General features: G+C 45.9%; 1 protein-coding gene across 2 annotated transcripts; it reads right to left on the reverse strand.

Moving 5' to 3' along the window:
- Nucleotides 1–4,372: 4,372 nt before the first annotated feature.
- PGAP4 (post-GPI attachment to proteins GalNAc transferase 4) lies at nucleotides 4,373–21,583 on the reverse strand. 2 transcript variants are annotated; one of them, XR_013996670.1, is made up of 2 exons: nucleotides 6,536–8,119; nucleotides 4,373–6,076 (listed from the first exon to the last, which is right to left on the reverse strand). XR_013996670.1 is itself a non-coding variant. In XM_081103594.1 (2 exons), the coding sequence occupies exon 2, from the start codon at nucleotides 8,117–8,119 to the stop codon at nucleotides 6,908–6,910; it is 1,212 nt and encodes a 403-aa protein (XP_080959720.1). In that variant the 5' UTR covers nucleotides 8,120–8,201; nucleotides 21,479–21,583; the 3' UTR covers nucleotides 4,373–6,907. The 2 variants fall into 2 exon arrangements, 1 of the variants encoding a protein (XP_080959720.1); XM_081103594.1 differs by adding an exon at nucleotides 21,479–21,583 and having other exon boundaries at nucleotides 4,373–8,201.
- Nucleotides 21,584–22,097: the final 514 nt, after the last annotated feature.

Consider the following 22,097-nt stretch of genomic DNA (forward strand, 5'->3'; position numbering starts at 1 on the left):
AGACAGCCTGTGAGGTAAATATATATATATATATATATATACTCCTACCCAAGCCACAAATGAATGAATTGTGACTGGGCTATTATCCCTTTTCTCTTTGCCTGCGATTAAAATCAGGCAGGAGACCAAAGGAGAGGTCAGCCGGGAGACTTCCTGAAATTGTCCTTCTTGGAAAAAAACACACACAACTTCACTAGGAAAAGCCTTTCTACCTCATCCCTTCCTGCTTTTGAATGCAGCCCTGTGGCGACTTTGTATTTGAAGCTGCAGTACCCGTGCGGTGGCACAAGATGGCAGAAGAGAAGGACAGACCGAGTCTGGGTCCTTGATCACATCCTTGGGACTGCTTCTCCAGCCTTCTTGTTAGTGAGAATATTAAACACCATTATCGCCCAGGCCCTGAGAGACCGGATGCTGTTATTTGCAGCTTAATGCACCTTAATGCTACAGCCTCTACAGCCAACTCGTGCACTGAAACCAACCTGCAAAATTTACAACATACTTTCCTGACATAGGAGAATGCAAAAAAGCACTCCAAAACGTCTCTTTCAAAGAAATAGACTGATAGCATCATTTTTTTCTTGTCATTTGAGCTGACCCATCTTTGGCAAGTAAAATCAGAATTTTCATATATAAACCAAACTATCCCATTTCCTTATGGGCAAGTGGTTAGAAACTATTAGCTCACGAATGCTTCCTAGTTGGTTAAGAATTACATTTGCACCTGGCCGATGTGGCTCAGTGGTTTTGTCGACCTATGAACCAGGAGATCACAGTTTGATTCCCATTCAGGGCACATGCCTGGATTGTAGGTTGGGTCAATTATTCTCTCTCATCATTGATGTTTCTATCTCTCTCTCTCCCTCTCCTTTCCTCTCTCTGAAATCAATAAAAAAATATATTTTTAAAGAATTACATTTGCTAAAAACTCAGGCCTTTATTTTATTATTTTGGGCTATTCGGCTTAGCTCATCCATATGGGGGAATCCTTGAAGGTAAGGATTAAAGGAGTTGAAGAATTATGAACAATGCTTGTGAATATCACAAAATATCCCACAGTTTAGGGAGCTGCAGCTTGACCCGCTATTCTTAGAGCCATATTGAGGCCTTTGGCCAACACTGTTTCACTGTGCATTGGTTTTAAAAATTAATTTTAAAAAGTAAGAATGAGTCTCTTCAGGCTTGGAGATCCATATGGAAACACTGATGAGAACAGGTAGAGGAAAGAGTGTGGCCCTCAGTTAAAATTTTTTCTCTACCTTGTGCATCCAGAATAACCTTAAAATGTCAAGGTGAGTTCAAAGAAGGGTGTTCCTTCCCAGCTTGGGATAGCCGAGCTCTAGTCATCCCTCGAGAAGGACAGAGGGTGCCATGCCACTGATTTAACTTGCAGTCAGCCATGAAGCAGATGAGCCATATTAAGAAACAGACTTTACACAGGAAACCCAGAGGCCACAAGACTTAGGAAGGACAATGAACTAGAAAAGCTTTAGGGAACAAAACTCACCTTGAGGGAGTGGGGACAAGTGTGAACTTCACAATCCTCTCCATTTGAGGACCAGCAGGTTTTGTCAGCAAGATGGGATGGGCAGAATACTTTGTGCTTGGCTTTTCTTGGTTCTTTTATGAGAAAGGCGTGGCAAGTTGCTGTCAACAGGGTGTGTCATAGTTGGGCCAGCAACGTTCTCTGGGGCTCATTTTTTCCTTTTCCAAATGTTTATTTTTAATTCAGTTTCAGAAAAAGATGTCACATCTTTTTTCTCATTTGGATTAGAAACCTGGACATTAGAGAGTTGCTTTTCTTGAAATGCAAGAAAAAGGAATAACCTTTCATACGTTCAAAGATAATATTCTGGTTTTCCTCTTGCATCAAAAGCAACATATCTTCTCCCCAAAGCACTTGCTCCAAGTGCTGGGACAGGCCGATTCCCCTTTCACTGACCTATTTCTGTAAATAAATCTTTGTGTCAATCATTTCCTTCGTTAGTGGAAGGCTTCTTTAGGGGGCCATGTTGTCCTCAGCAAGAGGTTGCAGAGCAGTTGAGACAGTTGGGGTAACTTAGAGTTCTGTTACTTTGGGGCAACTTACATATGGCAACCTGTGAGCCCGTCCTCCCACACACACACACTGAAAACAAAACCATAATAACAACAAAGAAAAAGAGTAGGTGTGTGGTTGTGCAAGAAGCTCCTTTTTGTACTTGCCGTTCTATCTGGAATGCACGCGAAATTCATTTCCAGGGTCAAACTGTACATCACAGCTAACCCTCACTACCTCCCTTTTTGTTCTTCTCCTTCCGATTTTCTTCCTTAGGCCAATTTCTCTTCTTCCAATATTCCTTTTTTGTGGGCAGTTCTGTTAGATAGGACAAGGGTCTCAAGGTCTGGGCAGTTCTAAATGTTATTTCTTGCTAAATGTTAAAATATAGCACAGTATTTTGCAGATGCAGCAGTAAACAAATAGGATGAGCTGGCAGGAACTCAAAAAGTAAAAGTAACCAACTGCAAAGAAGAAATCAACATGTAATTGACCAGAGTGTAGGAGAGCAATACCCAGGCTCAGTTGGGGGAGGCAGAGCTTTGCTTACTAGTATGAATCCCATCTCCTTTACTTGCTGCAAGTAAATAAAACTACCTTGACAACCACATCTCAGTAGAACAACCCAAGCAGAGAAACCCTTCAGTTCAGTAACAGTTGCACTGTAAATCCCTTTCCTTTCTCTTTCTCATTCCTTTCCTACTATGTGTCAGGTATTGTTCTAGGATTTGGGGAAGGATTACATGAAACAGAGAAGACCCTTGATATTGTGGACCTTATATTCTGTGGCAGGAGATGGAGAGGAAAAAATACCCAAAATAATAAATAAGGGAATTTCAGATAATGACGAGAGAGAACTTTGAAGGGAATCACACTGGGTGGTGTGATAATGTGACAGATGGGCCTGGGGCAGGAAAGGGGGAGGCTGCTTGGAAAGGAAGCCTGCTGAGGGGTGAGAGGGAGGAGAATTAAAATTGAGTTCAGACCTGAGTCATAGGAAAGATTCAGGCGAAGGGAAAGCATTTCAGACAGAGAGAAAGGCTTTGCAGCAAGAAGCCGTGAAGCAAATGCAGGGAACTGAAGGGAAGCCGGTGCGGTTAGAGCTTGGAGAACCATGACAGGAGTGATGATAAGACATGAAGTCCAAGTTTGCAGGGGCCAGAGCACATCTGGCCTGGGAGGTAATGTAGGGGTTTGAGTTTATTTTAAATGCACCACAATGCCAGGTCCTACCGAGCAAGGTAATGAATTATTTATCCAGAACACTGACTATCCACCGTTGAGCTCCTCTGCATTATCCACAGACTGAGCCTATGGAGATTTCATGACAGCCGAACACACATAAAGGATTTATTATATAAGGGAGTTTGGGACACACAGGAACAGCTGACAAATGGGAACCCTCTGCTTCACTCTCATCATGGACCTCTTCTCTCACTTCTCGACATTATAAAGCTGCCTCATTCCTACATTCTTATGCCACCTGTTCCTTGTTCATTTTTTATAAATTCATCATTTGCCTTTGGAGTTTCATATTTTTATCTCCAAATGATGAACACAGATGTACTTTAAAAAATCAGTTCATTTATCCATATTTCCATGTAGGTCGTTAGGAAAAAGGTCACAATGATTTGTTCCATTCTAAACCAAAAATTCCCATTCAGCAGTGATGACTCACATTGTTGTGAATCATCTAAGTACTGGGCTGACCTGCCAGCCACAGCAGGTCTCCGTGGCAGCTCTAATATATTAAGTACTTTATTTTTGCCATGAGCACTATTCAATTTCCAACTGTCTTGGACACAGCCCCACGGGTTTTCTAAATAAAATCCAACCAAAAAAAACCCAGTGCCAGTTAATGAACATTTCTCAGCAAATTCCTTGTAGCTGGGATAAAAATATCCAGATTGTTCACGTGACTTAAAATTACCCAGTTTTATAGCATGTTACCGCAACTCACAACGCATCTTACTGTACCTCAAAGTCCCACAGTAATCAACTCCACTTAGAATGCCTCTCCACCCAAATTAAGTTACCAAGTAAATAAGTTCTCCCAAATGAGAAGTGTAGCCAACGTAAATTAGATTAGCCCTATCATTATATAAGTCCTACTTGTATTCTCCAGTTACACTGTAGTATTCTTACCATTTTTTCTTTAAACAACAAAAAAGAATGCAGGATTCAAGTGTTTCCATTTAAGAAATTCACTTACGAATTTTCAAGTGAACAGCCCATACTTTTGGTGTGTGTGTGTGTGTGTGTGTGTAATACTAATCGCCACATCACAAAAAAACATCCCATTGAAAGAAAAGACAATGACACAAAGTCTTCTCAGAATACCTCAGTGGAATGGATGCTTTTATTTTAACTAATATGTCTACACAAATACACTGTCACAAATGAGAGCTTCTTAGGCCTGATTATAATTTAAACTCTGAAAGATGAGGACTGTTAAGAGACCTTCACTGACCTGTTAACCTATGTCCCTTGATATGAGACGGGGAGTTGGGTTCTCCTATAGTCCCCTTGCTTAGGATTAAATGAGAGACTTCAGCTTTGGTGTGAAGCTGTTAGCTGTCCTAATCAAGGACAATATACAAAAAACTGGGTTCTAGGAATGAGGGACAAAAGGGAAGAAAATCTAGAAGTGGGTAGAGATAAAAGGGCAGCACTGAGCTGCAGAAAATGTCCAAGGGTGGCAGACTCTAGTTAAGCTCAATGGGAGGAGGTTCTTGGTGTATAGGCAGAGAATTTAGACAAGGCAAAGATGGCCTTGGCCATCCAGAATGACGGAGTCAGGGGAGGGAGTGTCTGCATCTGGTAGACATCTGAATTAGAAACAGCAGAAATGTAAACCAGCAATGGTTCCGTCTTGAGCCTTTCTAGCTTAGATGTGGCTCTTCTCCCACTGGACAAATAAATTTTCATGAGGCAATCCAATCATTAATGCAATAAACTCTCATGAGGTCCATAGGTTGAGGGTGGTTCTATTCTCAAACATGAGGCTGATTCTGTTCTCAAACAGGGGGGTAGACCAGTTGCTGGGAGAGGAGGAATGAAGGTGTGGAATCCAAACATCTTGAATAAGTCATCTAGTAGCTCTGATCACTTTGGACATTCCTGGGTGATACATAACAGGTCACTATAACAACACAACACACACTGATACCTGTTGTTCCCCAAGGTCCACATGACAATGAGTTTCTACCATCTTAGTTTACAGAGATATTATTCAGTCCAGGTTACAATCATATTTTACAGAAGAGAACTGGACTACATAGATATCTATAACATGGATGGGATTAACCAGAGGGCCGGAAGTCAGAAGAGCTATGTTTCAGTCCTGCTCAGCTGTGTGAACCTGGAGAAGTTGTTCAACATCTCTGGGTCTCAGTTTGTTCATTTGTAATGTGTGGTGGTGAACCCACTGCCACCTCCACCCCCACCCCTGTATACCTCCTTCCTGTTCTTAAGGGGATCCCCACATGGAAACTCCCTGTGGAAATGTAAACGCAAACAGAAGATGTGGCACCGAAACAGACTGGACAACTGCGTGAACTCTCATGTAACCATCTGTCCTCAGGAAGGGACATGTTGTCCTCCGGTTCCATAACTATCATCCAAGGCCATTTACTTGTAATTCTCGAGAAAAGTAATTTTCAGATGATAGTCCTGGAATAAGTTCAAGAGGTGTCTCAGATCACTTCCAGTTTGAATGAAAAATTACCTTGGTTGGAGGTGGGGGCCAAGCTGCGTTCCCTCCAAATACACTTGAGTTTTGTATACTTACTACAGGGGAGAAAAGAACTAGAATTTACCCTGTGCCCTCTCTGGGCTAAGCACTTATAAGGTGTCTTACATACAGTCTCAAGGCAACTTTAAAAGGTAGGTACCACTGTCCCCATTTTACAGGTGAAGATACTGAGACTCAGAGTGGTTATGACTTGGCCAAGTTCACACCACCAGGACATGAGAGAAATCTGAAAAAAAAAAAATGCAGCATCTTCTGACTTCACAGTCCATGTTTTCTCATGCTACCTAGAAGAAAAAGAAATGAGGGGGAGGGGTTAGCCAGAAAAGTTAGGGAAAGGGATATGCAGTTAGTGAAGAGCTCACCCATTCAATAGCATTCTGCAATGCCCAATTTCCAAATAATCAGAATGAGACAGAAATCTGCAATATTAAGTCTCTAATAAACATAAGCAATCTGACTTTGATGATCCATAAGGTGCTTTCAAAATCTGCTGTGCCTTAAAGGTCTCACTGACAATACTGATTATCCGTGCACTGCAGTGCGGAGAAGAAAAAGGCAGGTAACGGATGCCAGGTCACCTGCCTCCACGCTGCCAGCACTGCACAGCTTTTATTGGCTTTCATTACATCAGATCGAGGAAACAAGCAGAATCTATCCACGTGGTCCTGCCTGTTTAGACATACATTCTGAATACATCCATTCTCATGCCCTGTGAGAAAGAAATCAATCCAAAGGGATCTCACCTTTCACTAAGTTCTACCCTTAACATCCTTAAACAGTCATATCACTGTGCACGGTATTTGTGGCAGTCCCAACTCTATCACGAAGCAGAGCTGAAAACAACTGGAGAATGTAACCGGTATTTTAACGCCCCCTCGTTGGGTGGGTCAGACTGCGTGAGGCAGTGTGGCTGTGTGGCGGGACAGAGGTCCGATCTGTGGCCAACTGCTGCTCCTGCCAAGGTTCTTGACTGGTCTTTTCCTCTGCTGTCCCAGTGCCTCTATCCTCAGCAACGTTAAACAACGACGTATCTGCAAGCGACCGTGTCTAAATAAAGAGCTCAGTATTTGAATCTCCAAGAAGCAGCCGATCCCAGGAAAGCATTTCTTGGCCCACTAGAGCAGACTGGGGTGAAAGTTGTACCGGAGGCTGGAGAAGAGCCCGATGTGTTTCACAAGGTTGGGTTCCACCACATAGGCCCGCTCCCCCTTGGCCCTCAACAGTGAGTACAGGGCCATGTCCTTGCCAAAGCCCTGGTGGCAGTACACCTGGGACAGGTAGGTGAGGGTCCGGCGGGCCGCAGGGGCAGGGAAGAGCATGGCTGGGGTGCAACACTGCGAAGCAGGGACCACACTGTACAGGGAAGGGCTCAGCCGCCGCAGTTCCAGGAAATAGTGCCTGCCCACCAGTTCCACCAGACCCATGCTGTACAGGGAGAAAAAGAGCAGGACGGGCCAGCTGAAGCCCGGACGGCTGGCAAACCGCATGTACATCCAGGTTAGTACGGGCCCCAGCACCATGCCCACACCGACCCACTCCAGGATCCGCATGGGCTCTGGGTTGATGTAGTGCTGGAGCCTCTCGGGGTGATAGAGCTTTAGATAAAGGGCATCTCTGAGGTGGGACTCGGAGAAGCGAGCCCGCAGGAGGTGCTCCAAGACGGGGAAGATCTGCTCTTCTGGAATGGCGTCGTCTTCCACCATCAGGACGTAGTCCGGGTTGTAGGTCTGCAGGGAGGACTCCAGGCAATAGACATAGTCCTGCTTCTCTTTCTCAAACGAGTTGGTCGAAGGGTCGTCGCCGTAATCGTCCTCAGTGCCCTCGTAGCGGTTGGCCACGGGGACGTACTTGGACAGCAGCTTGGCGTCCGCATGGCTCACGCTGCGCTCCACGTTGCACAGGAAGAGCTGGTGCCCCTCGCACTGGGGGCCGCACCGTTGAAGCAACCGGTGGAACTGGGACACCACCTGTAAGACATAGTGGAAGCCAGGCTGCCTGTCCACGGTGACGATGGTGATGACCAGCCAGGGCCGGGGGGTGGCCTGCCAGACGATGGGCACGGAGCCGTTGGCGGAGGGCAGCTCCTCAAAGTAGTGGAGGGCAGCTTCCCCCTCTTTCAAGCTTTGCTGCAGGTAATCTTGGCTCATTTGGTTCAGATGCCAATGGCGAAGGTAGAAGTAAGAGTGGAGAAGCCGGTGACAGGCCAGGGGGGCCAGCAGGCCGAACGTCACCACGGTCAGGATGAAGAGCTGGACAGCTGTGCTGCCCCAGGAGAGCCGCCTCAGCCTCCGGAGGAGCATGGCCGCGGGGGAGGCGGATGTGCTCATGAGGTCAACTTCTGGTCAGGTCTGGTCCTGAGAACAAACCATCCTGGACTGGACTGTAGGCCCAGCTCAGTGCAAGTCAAACCTACAGAAAGAGGAGGAAGAGAATGGTAAAGGGACAGAACTCAGCGTGTATCAAACCAGACATTCCAGTTCTAGGCTGTGTAGCTATTAGAAATGAGCAGGGGCGGGGAAACCTCTTTCTGCCAAGGGCCATTTGGACATTTATAACATCATCCTCAACTTAAAAATTAGCCTGCTATAGGCTCACTCTCCCTCCTGGGAGCACACCCTTGCTTTTCCCTTCTCCTCTTCTTCCCCGACAGGCACACATTTTCTCAACTCTAAGGGACCCTGTGAGACTTGTAGCCAGGGGAGCGGTGGGCAGTGGCAGCTCATCCTGGGCTAAACCCCCAGAGCCTATCCCCAAGGCCCCTTTTCTCTGACTCCTCCAGTGAGCTGACAGCAGCCCCACCTAGGCTCACTTCTTTCCCATAAAGCTTTTAGAAAGCCAAAGCGCCCCGCCCAGACTCTCCCATTGCCTGCATCCTAGGCCCTTCCTGTTTCACTGTCCCAGCTTTCGTAAACGTGCCCTCACAATCACCTGGATTCATGCTGTGAAATCTTTCTTGCACAAATTAAAAAGAAAAAAATTAGCCTGCTATATTTGGTCAAACATTTCATTAACTCCCTCCTAATGCCTTGGCAGGGCCAGACCAAATGATTTCGTGGGCCTCCTACAGCCCGTGGGCCGGGCATTCATCAGCTCTGCACTAGAGACTTAAGTATTTTCTCCAGTGCACTACCTTTGGTTGTATCTGTCAATAACCTCTTGGATTCTTCTGTTATTTCTGTGAGTAATGAAACCTTGGTATTCCAACCGAGTCTCGACATCTACATGTTTTTTGTTACTCCTCACCTGAGGATATTTTCCCATTGGTTTTTAGGAAGAGTGGAAGAGAAAGGGAAAGACAGAAACATCAATGTCAGAGAAACACATCAACTGATTGCTTCTGACCAGGTCCAGGGCCTGAGGGGCCTGCAACCAAGGTATGTGCCCTTGACAGGAATCAAACCCGGGACCCTTTGGTCCGCAGGCTGACGCTCTACCCACTGAGCCAAACCAGCTGCAAGTATGTCAAACTCAAAGGCTAACATGGGCCAAATAAACAAGGTTTAAGTTTCTGTGGGCCGAAAAAAAACCAAGAGCTTCAATTTTCATAGAAACGTAGGTTTATTTTGATAGAGACATGCTGAATACAAAGGGCTGAAATAAACGAGTAATCGTTAATATAAAAGAATATTTTAATAAAGGTTAATATTTTTCTTGAACATTAACTTATCAGTACTAGACACTGAATAACTGCACAAATTAATAAGCATAACGCAAATAAACCTATTTTTCTTGTTCTCCGAAAGTGAAATATTTTCTGTTGCACACACCGAACTAGTCAGTCCAAGACTAATGACGTGGCAGTCGGCTGCTAAAATATTCACTGCTAGTATTAGTGGAGAGAAATGGTGCACCTGTGCAGAAGGTGCGTAAAGGAAATGAATGCAACACGATTATAGTAATCAGTCATTAGCGAGCCTTATAGTTCGTTATTAATAACTAGAGGCCCAGTGTAAGAAATTCATGCACTGGAAGAGTCCCTAGTGGCTGCCAGCTGGGTACTCCCTCCCTTTCCCCAGCTGTCTGCCAGCACCAGGGCCTTCCTCCCTTTCCCCCACTGGCCTTCCCCCCGCTGGCCTGCCCCCTGGTCGAACTTCAGAAGAACTCCAGTTGAGGGGACAATTTGCATGTTATGCTTTTATTATAAAGGATTGTGTATAACAGGATATTGTAAAAATTAAGTTACAAAATTTTTATTAAAATGTTTCTTACATACCACTATATTTGCTGGACCACAAAAATATTCGTTGTGGGCCACATGTGGCCCATGGGCTGTGAGTTTGACATGCTTGGGCTAGGGCAGTGGTCAGCAAACCACGGCTCGCGAGCCACATGTGGCTCCTTGGCCCCTTGAGTGTGGCTCTTCCACAAAATACCACATGCAGGTACGCAAGTACAGTGCGATTGAAACTTCGTGGCCCATGCGCAGAAGTCGGTTTTTGGCCTGGGTGAGTCTATTTTGAAGAAGTGACGTTAGAAGAAGTGGGGGATGGACATATAGAGAGTATGAACGAAAGGAGATAGACAAAACAAGTATACAAGACCAATGTGGATGGGAGAGTTGGAAGGGGTCGACCTCAGCAAACGTACCTCAATCAGATTGAGGACGTTTTTAGCAAAGGCCAGCTTAGGAGTACCCTAATTAAGTTAATAACAATGTACCTACCTATATAGTTTAAGTTTAAAAAATTTGGCTTTCAAAAGAAATTTCAATCGTTGTACTGTTGATATTTGGCTCTGTTGACTAATGAGTTTATCGACCACTGGTCTGGGGCATACAGATGCTTAGTTAGGTTTACAAGGTGCCAGTAAATTACCAGGTATGCAAGTTTATTATGTTAATTGGGAGTGACACAGACATGGGTTCTTTAAACAGATGCAAAAAAGCAAGGCGTGACACACACAAAAATAACTTTCAACCTAAATGCATTGTAAATACTTGTTGATGTAATTTCTGAAAACTGTATTTTCTACACATCCCAAACCCCCCAAAAGTGACTATTTACAGTTTCCTGAAATGTCTTTGTTAACATCTTCCATTCTTATTTCCCTAATCTTATGCAACTATACTTAAAAGTGAGTATTAATTTAATCCTGATTGCTCTCCCATTTTATTTTATTTTTACTTTTATTTTAATCCTCACCCGAGGATACGGTGTATTGGGGGGTGTTTTTTTTTTTAGTTGATTTTAGAGATGGGGGCGTGGGGAGAGTAAAACATCAGTCGGTCACCTCCTATATGAGCTCCAAACCCGCAACCTAGGCATGTGTCCTGACTGGGAATCAAACTCACAACCTTTTGGTGTGCGGGATGGCACTCCAACCAACTGTGCTACCTGGCCATGGCTCCCATTTGACTTTTTACCACCATGGGAACCAGTGAGAGAAGGGATCGCCCCTGTACAAGAGAACTCTAGAGCCCCAGACTTTAGGAAAGAAGGAAATGTCTGAGGTTGGCAGAGATGGAAATGGAAGAGACAGATGCCCCCAGCCAGTTCCATAAAGAAAGGCAGAGTGGCATGACGACTCAGAATACAGGTCAGGTATGTGCTGGTCTGGATCCCAACCTGGCCACTCACTTAGTGGGAAGTCACTTCACTCTCCACACCTTGAATTCCTAACCTCAAAAATGGAGATAATAATGCTTATCACATAGGGTTTCTGTGAAGATTAAATGTGTTTCAGGGCATGGGCAACAGTGTGGTGATTGTGGGGAGAGGAGGTAGAGGTAGAGGTAGAGGGTATAGAATTCCAAACATCTCTACAGTGCAGCAGGTCCTCAAATAACACTGTCTACTTCTAATATTGATGAGATGCTGCAGGACCCTAACTCTTATTTATATCAATTAGAATCTATTGTAAAACTGGTTTCATTAAGCCATTAGTGATGTTAAGTGAGGACTTACTATGTGATAGCATAGTAAATTCAAGGAAGCAGACAGACAAGTCTCATTTCAGCAACAGAAGCAGATGATCCTGGGAAAGCTCAGGTGAGACAGACTATCTCAGTGCTGGATCTGAATAGCACTAAAGAGGGAGATTAGCAGGGAGAGATCCGAATAGGAGACAACCCCAGCTTGCTGGTTTGTGACTTCTAGAGTACTACAGACTGGTAACTCCTCTCCGGGATCTGCTGTGGTCAAGGGAGTTAATAAATCATGGGTTGCACATCTCCATGGCCTCGCCGGCTCCACGTCACTGCTAGTGGAAAACAGGGACTGAAATGGGGTTGAGCTCACAATCCTGCTAGCCAAGGTGGCCTTGGGAACAGAGTCACCCAGGTGGTTTCCGGCCTGTTCTCCCTACCCAAGAGAGCTGTACCCACTGAGAGGGAACAAAATACAGCCAACAGAGAAGGCCTGCAGCTTGGAAAGTGCAAGACACATATTAAGGGCTAAGATGACAATGTGATCATAATGACAAAGCGCAGCTCTGTGTTTGGTATAAAACTGCTATCCATCCTCCTTCATCTCACTTTTCTAGTGACGGTTTTTGGTAATGCAACAATGGGACACTCCTTAGTCCAGGGGTGGGATTTTTTCAGGAGTGTGTGTGTGGACGGTCATACCATTGATTTGAAAATATGAATCTGATCATGTCAATCTCTTGCTTAAAACCCTTCTTTAGCTTCCCTTTGATCTCTTAATAAAATCCAAACTTCCTATCATGGTCCACCAGGCCCTTTCTGATCTGGACCCTGCCTTCCTCCTTCATCTTGTTGTACTGCCTCCCTTTCTCAGTATGTTCAAGACTAGAAGTTGGCAATATCTTTCGGTAAAGTGCTAGACAGTAAGTGATATTTTAGACTTTGTGAGTCAGACACTGTGTCTGTTGCATATTCTTCATAGACTTTTGTTGTTGTTAATCCTCACCCGAGGATATTTTCCCCCTTGATCTTTACAGAGAGTGGCGGAAGGGAGTGAGAGAGAGGTAGAGGGAAACATCCATGTGAGAGAGATACACTGATCGGCTGCCTCCCACATGTGCCCCGACAGGTAGAAGGGAACTAGGTGGCTTAGGGTGAGATAAAACATTTTATTAAATACCTATTTACACCTTTGGGTTTAAAGGTACTGACTTATAGAAAATACATTTTCAGCTTTAATATATTTGGCAGAAGTATCCAATCCTAGCAGTTTTATGTATAATAGGAGCTTATTAGATTTCTTGCTAACCCTTGGTTCAGCCAGCCTCCCCCAGCAAAACATAAGCTTATCTGTCTTGATCACCAGGGATAGCCAGCACCTAGCACTACTGGAGGGTAAAGTCCACAACATTTATTGAATGAACAAACTGATTAGATACGACTGGAGAGACCCTGAAAACATCAAGTTCTCCCAGGCCCTTGGCTTCCTGAATGTATTGTCTAGGGACAAGCGTGTCAAACTCAAAGGCTAACACAGGCCAAATACACAAGGTTTATGTGGGCCGCAAAAAAACAAAGCTTCAATTTTCATAGAAACATAGGTTTGTTTTGATAGAGACATGCTGAATACAAAGGGCTGAAATAAAAAGAGTAATCCTTAACATAAAATAATAGAACGTTTTAATAAAAGTTAATATTTTTTTCTTGAACATTAACTTACCATACATTGAATAACTGCACAAATTAATAAGCATAACACAAATAAACCTATTTTTCTTGTTCTCTGAAAGCGAAATACTTCCTGTTGTACACACCAAACAAGTCAGTACAAGACTAATGATGTGGCAATCAGCCGCTAAAATATTTGCTGCTAGTATTAGTAGAGAGAAATGGTGCGCCTGCGCATAATGAATGAATGCAACACCATTATAGTAATTAGTCATTAGCGAACGTTGTAGTTAGTTATTAATAATTATGTATAGTAGGATATTGTAAAAATTAAGTTACGAAATTTTTATTAAAACGTTTCTTATATACCGTTATATTGGATGGGCCACAAAAATATTAGTTGTGGGCCGCATGTGGCCCATGGGCTGTGAGTTTGACATATTTGGTCTAGGACAGCGGTTGCCAAGCGGTGAGGTTTGAAAGGTTGGTGACCGCTGGTCTAGGTTCTTGCTAAGGGGCCTGGTGTGCTTGCAGGGCTGGCTCCAGAATTTCTGTATGAAAGAGACTTGTGTGTTCCAGGTAGCAGAGGGGAAGGGGAGGACTTTCTTAAAGCTATGTTTATAAAGCAAGCATGAAGATGTGCCTTAGATTTCATTATTTATTGGGATGGAAACTAAAGAACCTAGTGCTGATATAAAGAGGACCTTTAATCCCAGGCAATTTCCCTACTGTGAACAATGAAATCATTAACATCTCAGAAATCTCATTTTAAAAATCTGGTGTGAGAAGAAGGCTGGTCTACTGATGATTAGTGAAGGAGAGGGATTCTGTACAGAGAACACATGGTCCCTGCTGACACTGATCAGCTCTTGCCAGGGTGATGAACAGCCCCAGATTTTTTTTATCCTCACCCGAGGATGTTTTTTATTGATTTGAGAAAGAGAGAGGAGAGAGAGAGAGAGAGAGAGAGAGAGAGAGAGAGAGAGAGGAGGGGAGGAGGGGAGGAGGAGGGGGGAGAGAGAGAAACATCAATTAGTACCCTCCTGCACACTTGCCCACTGGGGATACAACCTGAAACCTAGGTATGTGCTGACCAGGAATCGAACCCAAAACCTTGTGGTGTACAGGACAACGCTCCAACCAAATGAGTCACCTCGCCAAGGCAATAGCCCCAGATCTGCATAGCTTACAGTAACAGCATGCATTTCTTGGACGCTGGTCTGTGGACAGCTACAGCTCAGCTTGGGTTCAGCTCCAGACTGAGGGTCAGAATCCGGTCACCGCACATACATCCCTTTCCCGTCAGGTTGCAGAACGGCCACCTGGGCATGCTCTTTTGCTGGATGGCAACTATACAAGAATCAAAATATGCAGATACATTTACAGCCTCGCTTAAGTGTGCCATAGGTCAAGTCCACTCACCATGCACTGGCCAAAGCAGTGAGCCAGAGAAATGTACTCCTCCACAGAGCAGAGGAAGGGAAAGCAGCAGACCGGTTTCTAAGCCCTCAGGAACAAAGATAGGATCTCGCAATCTGCTCAGAGAGTCTGGGACATTTCTAGAACGCTCATAAGGCATCTGGCTCCCTATCATGATAGACTGTATAGGTCAGAACAGGCTACAACAATGACCCCAAAGTCCCAGGGGTTTATAAAATCTGAGGTTTAATCCTTGCTCACATTACTTGTCCGTTATGGGTCGACTGTCTCTGCTCCATGTCATCTACACTCCAGGACCCAGGCAGACAGAAGTGCCTCTTCTTCCCTGAACATGGCTGGTGTTGTGGCAGAGGGGAAAGGGACAGATAGGGAGTCACAAGCTGGCTCTCACAGCTACAGTTCAAAATCACTCGCATCATGCCCACCTACATTCACTGACCAGGGCAAGGCACATAATCGCTCTGAAGTACAACGGGGCAGAGTTATGTAATTTTCCACAAGAAAGGGGGTTCTAAAAACACATGGCCAAGCCTAGAGTCATTGATTAGGTAAATGTATGTCTCTCCGGGGAGGGGCAGAAAATGTCTTGAGCAATAACGCAATCTAGCACGCCCACCTTCAGCCGCGGGAGCTGGGGTCAGATCCCCCATTCAATGATCAGATGTCTGGTTTGCCTAACATCCTGCTACATGAAGTCAGGTAGGCATTGAGGACCATGTTCTTGTTAGCTTTTAAAACCTCTTAAAGGATTTAACCAATTGCTGCACAGTGGCATGAGGTGACCAATACCACCTAACATTCACTTCACTTTACTGGCCCGGTTTTAAGATAACTGGCGTTAGCAGAACAGACCTCAAAGCCTAGAATTTTCCATTGGCAACTTGAGGGAAGGAGTTCTCCACTCCCAGCCCAGTCACAGGGGTGGGACAGACGAAGCGCTGTGTCCACAGTATCACTCTGATTGCCTTTTCCAGAATTCCATGGTCTCCATGATGATGCCGGCTCAGGCCCATACTCCAACAATGTTGTCTACTGATTGGCATAGGAGAGGTGGCCTGGAAACAACCCTGCCTTCACATCCCCGATTCTAAGGCACAAAGATTACTGAAATCCTCGTCTATCCCTTGCTAGTGCACTTTGAACCACAAACAGTTCCTAAACTGGATTGTGCCTGCTACCATGTCTAGGATGGAGCTGTCAGGGAAGGCAATGAAGGACAAAGACACCAAGAAATGACCATGAAATAGGGCTAGGATGAATAAATGGAGCGACAGCAGCAATCACAGTTTAGTGCATCTTCTGAAAACGAAGCTGAAGGGTCACAGGAGTAGGGGAGGCAGAACACCAGGCTGAGCTGCGCATCAGGAGATAACGACGCTGTGACACACGTTTCCCAAGTCAGCCTCCTCCACTAACCGCACCACCACCTGGTCCAAAAGGCCAGTGCGTTCCGACTTCTCACGCCTGTCCAGTCACTTCCCACGTCCTAGCCATTCCTCTTCTCTCCTCCCCTTGCCCTGCTTCACTTCCATTCCCCGGTCACTCCTCACAGCCTCCATCCAGGCCAGCTGACTGCAACAGGCTCCCCAAAGGCTTCTGACTTCCAGAGTGAGCTGTTTTGGTCCCAGTGAGACAGGACAGAAAGAAGTTAAGGGGAAATCCCAACAAGTGGAATGAGGATGTAGGAGCAGAGCTGACATCCTCTCACCAGAGCCCCCACTTCCACGCATGATCAAAGGGAAAGTTTATCCAAGAACCCCGAGGTGGTCTCAGAAGTTAAGGACAATGAGGCCCTTCCCAACCAGAGGCAGAGTCAGAATTTGTCACAGCAACGCTTAGCAACAACCACTCGGGCCCTGGAAACACATAAAGTCACAAGAATAGATAGACCACGTGCGAAACCCACCCGCGAGGTGGCCCATGTCCATTTGGATGTGTACTTTTGCTTCTTTCACAGCCTCACCCCCGCCCTGGCTCTTTCTTTTTCTCTGCCTGAATAACTCTTGCTTTGTTCTCACTTCAACCAGTCTTGACATTTTTCCTGTGCAAATCAAGAGCCTTGAGGTCACCTGACAGGAGTCCCTGACACACAGGCCCGGGGCCAGCCCCTGGCACTGAGGTGATCTGGTAACAGCAACACTTGCTAATCAGGAGAATTTGTGTAAAGAGATCACTTGATCTCTCCAAGGCTGTTTTGCTTCTCTGCAAAATGGAAAATAAAAGCTATCTCATTTATGGAGGTGTTGTGGAGATGAAATGAGACAACAGTTATGAAAGGCCTTTGTCAGACACGAGACACTGTGCAAATGATGGGAATGTTTTATATTATCAGCATCCGACACACGGCAGCACAGGTCTGAACGTGGCACTCTTTCTGTAGAACTGGCTCAGGGAGTCCCCGATGACTGCAGAATGAAGTCCAAATTCTTCACAATCCAGTTTTCCACTATCTTTCCAGACCCACTTCTTCTCCCAGAGGCTATATCAACCATCAGGAGTCAGCTCAAATACACTCTTCCAAAAGCCAACCCTGATCTCTGCCGACCAGAAATAACCTTTCTTCTTCTCAAATGCTGGGGCACTTTACTTGAACTTTCCCCAAAGACATTCCTTTGTCACTTCCTACTTTAGACTGTACCTATTCAGAGCTACCGCTTATTAAGCTTCCAACTACATATCCACGTATTGTACTAGACTCGCATTATTCCTTCTGACCAAAATAACACTCTCTACTAGTAATGGAACTTATCCCATTTAAATGGCGGGGGGGGGGGGGGTGAAGCTACCAACTTGCAAGCAGGAAATTCAAACACAGGACAAATTTCATAGCCCATGTTTTTCCCATGGTGCCTGCTGCCCCCATGGCTTTATTCATGGCCCTTGACTTATGCCCCAAGGAATGTATAAAGCCCTTGTTAGTGGATTCAGTCTGATTTATCTTTGGTATCCCTCACAGACCCAGCACAGTACTCGACACACAGAAGAGGCTCAGTACCTGACCATGGTCAAGTCGGTTGACCTCTACGTGCCCCAATTCTTCAGCTATGAAACTGGTCACATGAGCACAGATCAACTCATTTCTAACATTAGCAGTGATAGAAGTCTTTCAGAATGTGGGCAGTAACAACATTAACATGTAAAAAATATATTATATATATATACACGAATCGGTTCCATCTAATCAATCACCAAATTAACAAATGGAATAAAAGATACCAAAGTGGTATCTAAAATACATAGAAATAAATTTAAGACATATGCAGAAATATGCAACATATTATAAGAAGATCATTTAAAAAGTCTTAATAAATGGAGAAAAAGAACATTTTCCCAGCTGCAGAGACTCACTAATGGAGAGGAGATAGAGGTCTTTTTTCTCCAAAATTCATCTCTATATTTAACATAAGGTCAATTCAATTTACTTCAAGAGGAAGTGGCCCGGTTCAACAAATGGGCACTTTCATATAAATTGGTCCAACCTTTGGAGGGAAAGTTGGAACGGTATCTATAAAAATGTTATATGGACATGCCCTTTGACAGAAATCCCGTTGGAGGAATCTACCCTGCAGAAATGCAAACACATGCTACCAAAGATGGACAGGGAATGTTCGGGGCAGTTAGTTTTGTTTGTCACAGGAAAAAAGAGAGAGAGGAAGAGGGCAGATGTTCAGGATAATTACACCAGAGGATGATATGGGACATTAAAAAGAAAAGAAACGTTTACAGATACTGACAAAAGAGTCTTAGCTAGGTCTCTGTTATGGTCTGAATGTTTATGTCCCTCAAAATTCATATATTAAAACCCTGATTCCCAGTGTGATGATATTGGGATACAGGGTCTTTGGGAGGTCATTAGGTCCTGTCCCTGGAGCTCTCCTGATGGGATCAGGGCTTTTGCAAGAGAGATAGGTGAGAGCTTGTTCCTTTCTCTGCTCTGCCAGTGAGGACACAACGGGAAGGCCGCCTTCTATAAACCGGAACCAGAACCCAACTAAACTGGGCCCTGATCTCCGACTTCCAGCCTCCAGAACGGGGAGAAATGTTTCTGTTTAAGCTACCCAATCGATGGTAATTTGTTCCAGCAACTGAGCAGATTTAAAAAGTCTCTAAGGGAAAAATGCAAACTATGTCAATGCAAATTGTAGAAAAATTTCGCAATCTGATCATTTTTTTGTAATGGGGAGTATAATTTATTAGTAGTGGCGGAAGAGATGAAAGCATGGGGGATGGAGGTTTCCTGTTCTGCTTTCTATATTTATGCAAAAAGCATACATTACTTTTATAATCCTCTGTTGAATTTAACAAATACCGAGTCCGGTGTGTCAGGCACTGGGAGGGTGAATGTGGCCCTACTCTCAGGACCCTTGTAATAAAAAACCAAGTAGAAATAAGAACGTACCATTGTTTGTTTGGGTGGAGCAGTAAGAGGTTGGTTCCCTTAAGCAAACTATTCTAAAGATCATCTGGAGTTAGTACTAACAGGAACTGCTGGGAAATGCTACTTTGGTGGCACATATACTAAAATTGGAAGGATATATTGAAAATTAACATGGTCCCTGTGCAATGATGACATCAAGCTAATGAAGTACTCCATCATTTTATTATTGTGATGGTGGTGACATTTGACAAAACTCATCAAAATATACATTTAATTTGTGCATTTTCTTGCATGTAAAACTGTACCTTAAAAAAACTGGTTTTATTTTAAACCCAGGAAAATGAAGGTAGTGGGTAATAAGAATCTGCCGAACCAGACATTAAACCTATTATAAATCTTCAGTAATTAAAATTTGGTGCACTGACACCAAAATATACTGAAATAGATGCAAAAATCCACAAACAGATACAAATATGTCATAATTTATTCTATCATAATTGTAGCAATTTAAGTCGGGGGTAAAAAAAAAAAAATAGGCTCAATAGCTTTGCAGCAACTGGCTAACCATGAGCTCTCCATTTCACAGCTCAACCTAGAATAAATTCCACATTTAAATTTCTAAATGAAAGCTTTCAAGTACCTGGAGAAACTCCAGGAGAATATGTTATATAAACTTGTGTTAGGAAAGGCTCTTTTCAGCAAGGCCTTCAAGCAGAAACGATAAAGAAAAAGAATAGATTTGACTAAATAAAAAGTTAAACTTATACATGGTAAAGATGAAAAACTGACAAAAAACATTAAGGAAACTGGGAAAGACGGTGCAACATAAATGACAGAATTACTACTTTTAACGTGTAATATATAAAGAGTGCTTAAAAATCGGGAACAGAAAGTCAACTGAAAAGGGGGGCAACAGAATTAAGTCAATTCACCCACACAAATGCAAAAGGCCAAAACACACAGCAAGAGGCGTTGATTGCCCCTGGGTAACTCAACGAACACATTGGTAACGGTGGTAATTTCCCCTGGGTAATCAGACATGCAAATTAAAACTTTCTTTTTTTTTTTTTTTTTTTTTTTGGTCCATGCTATTGGTTTAACTGTGTGCAGGCAGGGACAATGTAACATATCCAGAAAAAAATCTCAACAATCTAAAAGACGAAGTTTAAGTTATCTTTATTTTCTCCTTTACATTTGTATGTCCTGCATGTTTGGTAATGAACTTTTCCTTTAAAAACATTCTAGTAATTTTAATAACGTTAAGTGTTCGACTCTCTTCTCACCTCCTCAAGGACCTGGTAGAGTGCACTCTAGACAAGCACCCCTAAAAGGCTCTCCTCCCTCACAAGGGGCTCATTCTCCGGGGGAAATTCGCGCAGGTCTGCACCCTGAGATCCCGGCGCCGCCCCCGGACCCGAGTGGACCACCGGGGCCGAGCAGGGGAGGCCCGGGCGGCGCCCTCCGACGCCGCGGGCTGCGGGCGCAGTGCGGCACCGGCGACCCCCCAGCCCAGCCCCGGGAGAGGGCGAGGCCACCGGCGCGGTCCTCGCTCGCCCCGTGGAAGGCGAGCGGGAGCGGAAGACGGGAGGCCCGGATCTCGCGCCGTCTGCCGCTGACCTTGGGCAGTCCCCGCCGCGCTCGGGCCTCAGTTTCCACACCCGCAGGCCCCGGCTGACGGTCCTGATCGCGGCGCTGGCTCCCTTCGGCCGGTCTTTCCGGGTCCTGGGAGGGCCGCCTTCCCGTGCCCGGTCGCCCTTTCTCGGCCCCCGGGCTGCGAGGTCGCCCGCAGACACCCGTCACCGCCGCAGCGCGTTAGAGCGCGCCGGGCTGGCCCGCGGGGTGGACGTGCCGCGGACCCTCGCCGCGGGGCGGCCATTAGGCGATCTGCCCCGAGGCTGCTCGGCCCCGCCAGGCTGGGCAGGAGCGGGGCGGGGGAGCTCGAGGGGGTCTTACCTGGACTCGCACACGCCCGGCTGGCACCTTCCAGTCGGCCTCGCGGCGCCACCAAAGCGGGCGCAGGGTGGGGAGGCGCCCTCGCCGCGACGCTCATTCATCCCTGCGCTGATGCGGGCCCCGGCCACGCACCGGGAGCCCTTCCGGGATCCCCACAGTTTTCTGGAAGGAAGCGGCCGGCTCCACGGCTCGGGCCAAAGCGAAGCCCGCCTACCCGGAGCGCACGACCCGGCGCAGGCCCTCCCTGGCTGCGCCGGCCCGCAGCTGCTCACCGTGCCAGCTGCGGCCGCCCCGAACCTGGTCCCCTCGACCTGGAGCCTCTCCGGGAGCGCTCCAGCCGCGACGCCAAAGGGACCGGGAAGATCGTGCGCCGCGGAAACCTACCCGGTGGGGGCGGTCAGCTCCATCCTCTGCGCACGCGGAGGGCCGCCTCTGGTGCTGCCTGGACTGGCTGGTGCTGCAGTCCACGCAGGAGCCATTGCCGAACGCAGAAGCGGTTTGGGGGCGCGCCGGAGCCTCGCCTCCTCCCGCGCCGCGCAGCTCCATGTGACCTGCGAGCTGCGGAGCGAAGGCAACCCCCAAAGCTAACTTGGGCTGAAAAGGACGGCGAAGGGCGCCAACTGATGGGCAGAGGCGGAAAGGCAGGCTCAGGGCGAAGGAAGTGGAAAGGAGGGAGGGATTGAGTCTCTGCACTCGCTGTCCGCAGCCTCAGCTGTTCTCTGCTGGAGGGATTTGTTTTTGCCAATCATAAACACTAAATAGGCTCAGAGACATGGAAGCATGAACCAGACTGACAGATGTTAGCGGGGAGGGGCAGGCGGAGGGGGAAAGAGATTAACCAAAGAATTTGTGTGCCTGTATGCATAACTCGTGGACACGGAAAACAGTGCGGAGGAAGGTCTGGGTGGAGCTGGAGACAGGTGGAGGGAGGCAAAGGGGAAAATGGGAGACGTCTGTAATACGTTCAACAATAACAATGCATTTTAAATAATAATAACGGACA

The sequence above is a fragment of the Myotis nattereri genome, assembly GCF_964212035.1.
Source record: "Myotis nattereri genome assembly, chromosome: 12".
NCBI lineage: Eukaryota > Metazoa > Chordata > Mammalia > Chiroptera > Vespertilionidae > Myotis > Myotis nattereri.

Excerpts from the sequence above, each read along its gene's own strand:
- PGAP4 (XM_081103594.1), bottom strand. The coding sequence starts at position 8,119 with ATGAGCACATCCGCCTCCCCCGCGGCCATGCTCCTCCGGAGGCTGAGG.